Source organism: Phalaenopsis equestris, unplaced genomic scaffold (genome assembly GCF_001263595.1).
Source record: "Phalaenopsis equestris unplaced genomic scaffold, ASM126359v1 Scaffold000636, whole genome shotgun sequence".
NCBI classification, from domain to species: domain Eukaryota; kingdom Viridiplantae; phylum Streptophyta; class Magnoliopsida; order Asparagales; family Orchidaceae; genus Phalaenopsis; species Phalaenopsis equestris.
In genome coordinates, this window is record NW_018165076.1 from 184,032 (window position 1) to 193,741 (window position 9,710).

The window sequence follows — 9,710 nt, forward strand, 5'->3', positions numbered from 1 at the left end:
TACTGAAAAATCATAGTAAAGTAAGTTCAACTCAATAAAGACTGATCTAAAATTATACAAGAAAGTTGTCAAATAATTTCGGGTATGATATAAAGCTTGGTCTATTTCAAGTTCAAATATTTGATTAACGTTGGGTAGTTTAAAACAATCACTTGGGTGTTAGTTTTGTAAATAGCAAGATTTCAAGTGCTATATATGTCAGTATCCCAAATATAAATAAATAAGTGCGAGCAATCTATAGTCTTAAAATATTTTGGAGGAAAGAACCACCTGGCCTTTCTGGAACCAGGCAGTGTAAGGCAATGTCACACCAAGTTGCATTTCATGTGCTAGCTCTCGAACAAGTGTCCTAGAGCCAATGAGCGGCACCACAGAGTCTTGATCACCACTGCAGATTGCGATTATCTTAGCTTCTATTAAAAAACATCAAGTTAAAATAAAATCGAAATTATAACTTGAATACTAACCTGAAAACCCAAACTGGTATACGTTTTCTAAGTATTCTTTTAAGGATGGGAATTATATTGATGTTTTCATCACCTTCATTGTAATTTAGGAACCTGTGTGTCAAGCCAAATTATATTCATACAATAAACTATATGATGCACAGACACAAAACAATTTATAAATGCATATTTAGTTGAAATTACTTTTCCCTTTTACAAAGACAGAAAGAAGCTCAAAAAAATAAAAGATGGAAGCAAGCAGCTCGCATATTAAAGACGAACAAATAGCGCTCATTCACAGAGAATTGGACTCATAAAGACACAATACATAAATCATATGAAAATCCGCATACAATTTTGTTAACAAATACCTTATAATACTCACCCACTGCACATGCTCCAGCTATAAGACAAACTGGTTCTGTTGGCATGAAGGGCGTGTTGAACTTCTGGTAGATTGAAATAAAAGTGCCTTTCACTAGTCATGCATACATCAACCCCGACACTCATCTTAGTAACCTGCCATTCTAGAGCACTTGATAAAACAATCATACAAGTAACTAGATTAAAATATTGGAAGATTTACATATGTAACGCTCAATTCTTATGTATTTACATATCTAACATCTAAACCTCAATTTTTGCATATATGCCATCTTCTGCATGCAAAGGTGAATTTCACCTTTAAAAAGTCAAAATAGTGGGTACTTCTGATGGGATATGAAAATTTTGGGTGGTGTAGATGTAAAGAAAAAAAAGTTTAGGTGTTAGATATGTAAATACATAGGAATTGTGTGGTATGTACGTAAATGCTCCAAGGTGAGTCAACATACATATTTTTTCAGCCTCAGTTCCTGCTCTACAATGTCTGGATAGCAGACATCAAGGATCACATCATATGGATTTATGTAATCCCCGACCTCTTTATCTGCTTCTGCAATTGCATCGTTGCATGTTTTGCTGATATTGTGGGAATCACTATACTCATAATCCTCAAAATCACACTCATTCATCATCTTGAGGCCTATCTCATCAGAAATCATCCCATGAGACCAATAATACTTGTAAGTGGCAGAAGCATCCTGGTCAAGTTTCAGAAGAGGATTCCCAATCTGCTCGAGCAAAAATTCATGGAATGTGGAGTTTTGGGCAAATAAAATTCATTTTTTATGTATATATGTTAAGCTGCTTCTTACAAAAACTCCTTTAATGTTGAACTTGAAATTATTTGGATGTTTGTTATGGTTCAAGAGAACAAGAGCGAGTTGTGGTATGTAGTGCCCTGTAAAAAATTATTTTTTTTATCAGAAAAATTTTTTGCCAATAAAATATTGGAAGGAAAAAGAAAGGTGATTAACCTGCATAACTTTCTCCTGTAAGAAACAAGTCTCGAGTTTTGAACTCGGGAAACTTCTCGAACCATCGCATCAAGAATATATGCATGTCATTTGCTTCATTGATCAAATCATTTAAGCAGTCAACTCAAACTATGCTAAGTCACAACATATACAAAATTTTTAGCCATTTATTATTTCTGTATAAAAATGTTACAAGCAAATATTACCTGTAGATGCATCTCCGGTTGTGTAATCAGAAGTTCTGTTTGAATAAGACCATCCAACTCCAGCAGGAGATTCAACAAATAGCAGATTTGATTCTGTAAATATGAAAAAAAGAAAGCTTGCAGGAATCAAGTTTTTTGATAATTGATATATAAGCAAACGAACTTCACTTAGTGAAATACAAAAAAATCAACTTTGTAATTCAGTTATTAGATGAGACAACCTTTATTCCATGAATGCTTGTTTATCCGGAGACCCCTACCATCCCCTCTTGGGAAGAACGGGCCCAATTCAGTGAAAGCACCACCTCCAACTGAAGAGCACCCAGGCCCTGCCATTGAGTTTTCCAAAATAAATAAACTAATTACCTGAAGTAAAAAATAGAAAATAAAAACAGAAAGGCCAGAGCAGTTTAATAAAGGTTTTTATAGAACTAATGTAGTCTTGCTTGCATGAAAAGAGAGATTGGAGAAAATATTCCCGCTCACAATGGGAAGAGATATGAAACATAACTAAGCACTCACTGATTCCATATACGGTGCAATATTTTTCTTTTGGTTTTGTGCTGTTTTAAAGTATATCTGTCTCATTTAGTGAGTCAATAATCAAAAGAAGGAAATTCTTATGCTGGAAATAAGTTCGTGTAAATGTCATGGAACCATTCAAAACTCGAGTCAATATGAGAAGGTTCATGTAGGAGTGGATCGGCAAAGCGGCCTACCAGCTATAAACTCTTTATGGCCACGAGTTCCCCAGGCTTTGAGAGGTGACAACCTGAAGTTTTTCTGTTCATAAATTCTATATTTTGTATTGTTTTTTAAAGTAACGGAATATGCATTTATTTATTTTTATTTTTTTTGTTAAAATGGAATAATTCGGGGAACTAAAAAATAAGAATTTCAATATTCCCTCACAAAATGTGCGATGGGATTTGAGGAAAGGCTAACTCCAAATCACACGCCCATTTTAGTATGGGTAAGGGTGAATGACCTGTTCTGGGTCACCTCGGCATGAAGGCTAACTGAAAAGGAGCGAGACTACTTGTAGGTGCAGCCCAGGTGCCCCCATGATGATTCCCTAAAAGAGAGTTAAAAGCTCCTAGGCAAGACAATCATCGCTTAGCAGCAAGTCACATACCTTAGTTTACTAAGGAAAGAGCAAATCAAGGAATGAGGAGACATCTTACAATAAAAAGCCATGTTTATTGCATGATGTCTGCCCATGCCTCTTTTGAAAATAAAGGAATAACTTGGAATTTTTTTGAAAAGTTTGCGTGACAAAAATAGACAAACTCGCCAAATGAATACTCACTCACCAGAAAAAATGAACATTTCGCCCAAATGCTAAATTTTCATCAATTCAAATGGCAGAATTAATTCATTCCCTCTGCAACCAAATTTCCGGCATGAGCACCCACCTGACTCAACTAATTATGGTGGCTGCCCCTACAAGCGTACAATCCCCCCCTAAGTTGATAGCTGAGGGGACGAAGTGCTACCTAATGGCAACAAGCCCATGTACGACGAGCAAATGGATTATCAAAAGAATTATGCAAACATATGGATAAAAACTCAACATATACAACTTGTAAGTTTTATTTTTTTTTCATTTATAAAGGCTCCTTGATTACAATGGAATAATATATTTTGCAAAAAGTCAAAAAATATAAAATAAAAGTTCATTCGTTAGTAGTGCTCCACTCACCGTTGTTTTCATCCTCAACGGAACTTAACATTTGAGCAAATGTTGTGAACTTCACCTTGTCTTGAAATTCAACAGGAAAAACCTTGTGTTTAACTAAAGGTCTCAAATGTCGAACTGGCCTCTGCTGACAAACTTCGTACCTAGAGCCTCTTCATATTGGCTCACACGGTAACTCCCTCGAAAAATTCACATATTGTCTTCATGTCTTTCATCTTTTATTTAAATAAGTGGAGTTCTTCTTTGAGTTCAACAATTCAGTGTTGGGCGGCCTTGAGCTCCCTTAGCCACCCCTCAGAAATATTGCAAGTCGTTGACAAGTTGGAGTCACTCTTGCAAAGATCTTCTTAACTTACAAATTGTAGACACTGGTATGTTGTTCTTAGCCACAGTGTTGATCTTCATCATTAAGAGAATGACATTCCCTTCAGAGAGGGAGGCATATGTTGAATTCAGCTTCGTAACTTGCCTGGAAACTCGCCCATAAGTCACACCCATCAGGTAGTTGAGTTGCCAAGCAGTCACACTTACCTGCAACACCTCACGTAGAATAGCCTCACCCGGGATCTTCTTCACCTCCTTCAGTAAGGACCATGATTAGAGCATGTACCGAGCTCTAGAGCCAACAAAGGCAGTGTCTCAGAAGAAACCCTCTAATTCATATTTATGTACACCTAGACAGAACTCTAGTCTTTGTTGAACTTTAACTTTTTTGAGTGTCGAGTGACGTAGTAAGGAGCACCTTAATGACCATTGGGGATTGCTCGGCAGGAGGTAAGGGAACCTCTCCTGTCTTAATTCTCTTGGAAGGAGGCTCCAACACTACTTCCTTCCCCTCGCTTGAACCACTAATTGAGGGGCAATAGCAGTGGTTCGAGGCGGCTGAGCTCCTCAGCATTCATTCTCACAGATCTTGAAGGGGCCTTCTATGGTGTGAGGTCGGGGCGCCCTGAGGAGGTAGGTACCACCTCTGCAATGGGAGACTCCATATCACTAGCCTTGCGACTGACATTCTCAGGCAATGGTCCTTGGCTCGAGAGCCATTATGCCGACTAATTCGGTCTCATCGGCCTATGAAGCAGAAACTTTTCCTTTAGTGGTGCTCATGTTTCTGCAACTGGAGACGCCGACGTGGACTTTGCTTCCTCCTCTTCACTCACTCCTTGTGATTCAATGTTTTGGTGAGCTCTTCAAAAGTTATCTAAACTCGATTTCTCATTATTAGAGAAGTGTATTAAGGAAATGGGTGTTATTATAGAGGCACTTTCCTTGGTTTTCTCTTTTTCCTCTTCCACCTAGTGCAAGAAGGCATTCACATCCTCACCATGGTAAGGTGTGCCATGAAAACAATTCACCGCATGATTAACCAAGATAAATGACCCAAAAGGGTAAAATACAAGCAAGGGTCTTTTGGAGAACCCTAAAATTGATGAAACTCTTGAGTCAGAGCTCCACATCATCCAATCTTTTGAAATACCCCATCTCAACGCTAGTAAGTGGGGGAATATTGAGCTTTTCGTTGTGAGACTGACCATCTTGAGAGAGATCCGCCATTTATTCTAAAATACCAAACAAAGCTAAACTAGACATTCCATGATCTAATCTTACTCTCCAGCCTGACTGTCCCGATGAAATAAGAGAACAACCCAAACCCGTCCTTGACAGCCTGAACTTAATTCCAAAAGAGGTCGAGGGACCAAGGTATCTTCTCCTTCCTCATGAAGATAATGACCAATAAAATACTTGCTCAACCAAAAACGAGCACAGGGGAAAGTGTAACCCTGAATGGAATTACACTTAGAAACAACATAGCAAATATGAAGAATAAGCATTCAGTGTTTGATTTTCTCGGAACTCACAACTGGTATCGATCATTAAAAACTCATTTTATTTGCAACAAGTTCAGATTAGCAGTAGAGAGCTCGAAGTTGTCGCCCATCTCGCTCTCCACAAATATCAATTGAGGGGGAGGTCATGACAAAATGAAGAACATAAATCAAGTGCGCGAGATGATACAAAAAACAAAATGAAGAACATACACCAAGTACGTGAGAGAATTGCACAAAAAATTCTCCTTTAAACTAATTTCCACTTATTTGGAAGCGAGATAAGAGAGAGAGTGTGTGTTGCTAGGCACTTTACCTATATGTCATCCTTAATGGTGTGTTTTTTGGAATATCATTGATTTAATTTTTCTTTTTATTTTATCTTTTATCTTCCCAAAAAGGCCCTTACTATGCAATAGTTTAAGGATTAGTTATGAGTGCATAAACATACCGACCACTTCCATCAGTGCAGGTGTTAAATCGACACACATAAATCTGTCTCTCTCATTGATGATTGGTGATTACAGTCCAATGATCTCAAAAAATAAAATTGTAACTTTACACTAAACTAAAACTTTTTATTAAGCAAAGTTTTAATAAAAACTATATTAAACACGAAGATTTGGGCAATGGATTGATCATCCTCTTCAACTTTCAAGGAGTCTATCTCAATCAGTTCAGTAACATTGGTGATAGCCTTTTCGGGGTCCTCAGAAACATGAGAAGGCTCCACCTTTGATTTTGCAACAACCTGAGACTCGTCAACTTCTTCCTTCCATAAATACGACTGGAATGACAACTTGGTCCACTTGATATTTAGGTCACCAAAAACCTCATTTAACACTAGCATAATTGTAGATTTTTTTTTGAAGTTTATGCTGCAGCAAATTCAACTAAAGGCATAAACATCATACCAACCACCTGCAGCAATGCAGTACTATATGTTGTAAGTAAGAGGGCGCTCAGGCCCTTGAATTCACTCAAGATTACAATAATAGCCGATGGAGGTACCTCCACTAATGGCCCCACAACTTGAATGTCCTCCTTTACTCTCAATATTTTGACAAAGAAGAGTTTTCTTCTTTCTTCATATTGTCCATAACTTAACTACGAGATAATTGTCAGAGATGTTAAATTTCACATGCAGAATCTCCATCTCGTGAACACTCGTGCATGTGAAGCTTGAAATATGAACCTTCAACTCAACAGTGAAGCCTAAATTTTTAGGGTTATGAGAGGAAACCTGGGTCACATCAATCATTAATTGTTGGTCATAAATAGAATATTAAACGATTGCCTAATATCTTGATTTTCTTATTCTTTTTTTTTTAGTAAACATACGGAGAAATAAGAAAATATGAAAACTAAATATATAAACACTCTTATTTCTCCCAACACAAGTTCAACCTGATGTCTAAGCAAATAACACCAAATGGGGTCAAACCTAGTTGTGTAAGGAGCTCTGATGCAACCTTTTGCAACTTGCACTAACTCATGTCAACTAACTATAGGGACTCACATATTAAGATAACCACCTGCTAGTCAATTCAGCCCAGACAAACTTACGACCCAGCTAATTTCGGCTCACAGCTTGCCCATAGAACTAACAACTTTTGCAGCTCACCCCTAGGCACGTTAAGCTTCGCATATGTAGGAAACAAACTATCCTAACAAGCATACGTAATACTACCAATGAAAGTCCATACCCTAGAAGATTGAGTTCAACGTCTATTTAAATTCTTATATAGTTTTATTGATTTTCTATCACATCTTTTATTATAAAAAAGGGCACCGCCCTATGACTATAAATATGAGGGGATGGTGCCAGTAAGTGGGTTATCTTTTCCCTCCTATTTGTTATTCACTTTACTATCTATGACAAAAGAAGGTAATCTTCCGCATGTTTCTCTCTCAAACCTTTAATTTACAAAAACACCAACCTAAGTGGTATGTATACCCAAGAACAAATTAGGATTCAACATTAAACCTTTTCTTTAACATATAACCTTATACATGTCTCTTTATTTAGGAAAAGTTTGCAGTAACATTGAAACATAGAAAAATCAAAGCAAAATTGATCGGTTTAAGATATACAATCCAGGCCGATGCTCCTAAGAAATAAGTAAACTCATAAATAGTAACTATTAAAGGACTCATACAAGAACCTTAACAAAATTAGACTCATTCAAGCATGTCTGAGCCTCTATGATTGGATCTTCACATTCTGAAAATGTGGCTTTCAAGAGCCCAAAAAGATTAGGCCATATTTGAATTCTATTGTTTCCCAATAATATTATAAGTGCTTTTCCTTATTCTTTATAAATTGTTGATGGCACTAAAAACGCTACTAGTTAATAGTATAAACAAGTATTTTAATGATAGCTATATTATCGAAGATTGTTATGATTGTAATGTAATAAATACATTCCATGCTTCCATTAGTTAGAAAAAAAAAGGACACTTACATGCATGGAGGTTTACACATAAATGACTGTTATGGATCGAAAAAGATATTAGCGAGCCTTATGGGCCTAAAAAGCCTTTTCTTTCTAATACATTGTTGTCGGGTTGACAAGTTATTTGGTTGACTCACTAAACTCATCGGTTAGGTTGACCTGGTGAATTTATATGTTGTGTACTAGATGTCGGGTTAACCTTCCAATTTTATTTGTCAAGTTACAACTATCACATTGAACTATCAAACTCATTTGTCATGTACCAGCTGTCGGGTTGACCTACTGAAATTACAAGTCGAGTACTCCTTGGAGCCATGAACCATCTGATATCCGTATTGACCTACCAATTGTCGATCATCGGCTACCCGTATGTCAACACTAGTTATGAGCCATCTAACATCCACATCATCATTGTCTGCTATCGATATGTTGCATAGACAAACATCGTACTATACTAAAATCATTTAAAATACTTTTTATAACCCAACGAGGAGGTCAAATCGGCTCGCGCTCTATAAATAACGATGCTCTCCCGCCTTTCAAAGACTTTTTTTTTTACTTCTTCCCCCGACATAAAGGGCTCATTCAAGCTCTTTACAGAGCCATCATATATTCCATTCTCTTCTATTTCATTTACAAGTGTAGCCTAGATTGTATGAGTCCATGAATGATTTGGGACCAAGCATCCTAAAAGGTTTCAACAGTACCATAAAATTCTTATATATTTATTTCTAACACCTAAACTTTCATATTTACAAACACTAAAAAATTTAATATTACATCACACAAACACTACTATGATTAACTTTTCAAAAGTGAAATACACATTTCCATTCATAAGTTTATGATATCAAAGTGTTACAAATGTAAATATCAATCTTCTGGAATTAGTGATGTAAATGCATGGAATTGTGCAGTATGCATGTAAATATCCAAAAATAAAATATTATATAGTGATATTTATGCTAAACTAACGTTTTTTCCAAAACAATGAATACATAAATAAATGGATTATAATTGATTGCTAGAAAATTTAAGAAAGATGCTTCTGAGACGTACACGCAAGAAGGTGGTGTTCTATAATTAAGGAATTAGAAATACACCTACGAAACCATAGTGCTCTTCTATTTATGAATTATAATATATATATATATATAGAGGTGTTCATATATATATATTATTTTAGAATCTTGTACTTAATAAGGAACCCAAAAAGCAGATTCCATCAAAATGTAATGAAAATACCATCTCCTTTCAGAACCTTATTTATATATATGAATAAACATCAGTAAATGGAATATAGATTGCCAATAAAAAAGTTGACAAAGGAATATTAAAAGTGGAATGCTATAATAACAATACTTAATTATAGTTGCTTAGCAATGCTTATCAAGAAACAAATAAAAATAAAAGGTTAAAGCTACACTTCAAAAAAAAAACCCGGAGATGATAAGTGCGTGCAATATAATTTTATATGAGAAGATGAAGTGGTCCTCGGGTTTTTTTGAAGTGTAGCTTTAGCCTTCTATTTTTATTTGTTTCTAGATAAGTTTGATCGCTGATCAACTCAAAGTCTGATAGAGGGGCAGACTCCCCTTCCAGACAGATATGCAATTCATTCCTACGCAGGGATCGAACCTTCGACCCGAGGGACATACATCAAAGGCAAAGTCGCAACCAATGAGCCAGGCGCGCGCGCGCACACACACAGATATATAT

The 9,710-nt window shown here is 36.3% G+C and overlaps 1 protein-coding gene across 1 annotated transcript in view; it reads right to left on the reverse strand.

The window, feature by feature from the left end:
• Positions 1-9,710, reverse strand: part of LOC110030038 (serine carboxypeptidase-like 42) — an 11,842-nt gene that overhangs the window by 1,281 nt on the left and 851 nt on the right. Inside the window, exons 2-9 of the mRNA XM_020732576.1 lie at positions 2,232-2,339; positions 2,011-2,103; positions 1,805-1,897; positions 1,643-1,728; positions 1,280-1,558; positions 832-965; positions 468-560; positions 271-388 (exon numbers count right to left, since the gene is read on the reverse strand). Of these exons, the coding sequence (XP_020588235.1) occupies positions 271-388; positions 468-560; positions 832-965; positions 1,280-1,558; positions 1,643-1,728; positions 1,805-1,897; positions 2,011-2,103; positions 2,232-2,339 (1,004 nt within the window). The remainder of the gene's footprint in view (positions 1-270; positions 389-467; positions 561-831; positions 966-1,279; positions 1,559-1,642; positions 1,729-1,804; positions 1,898-2,010; positions 2,104-2,231; positions 2,340-9,710) is intronic.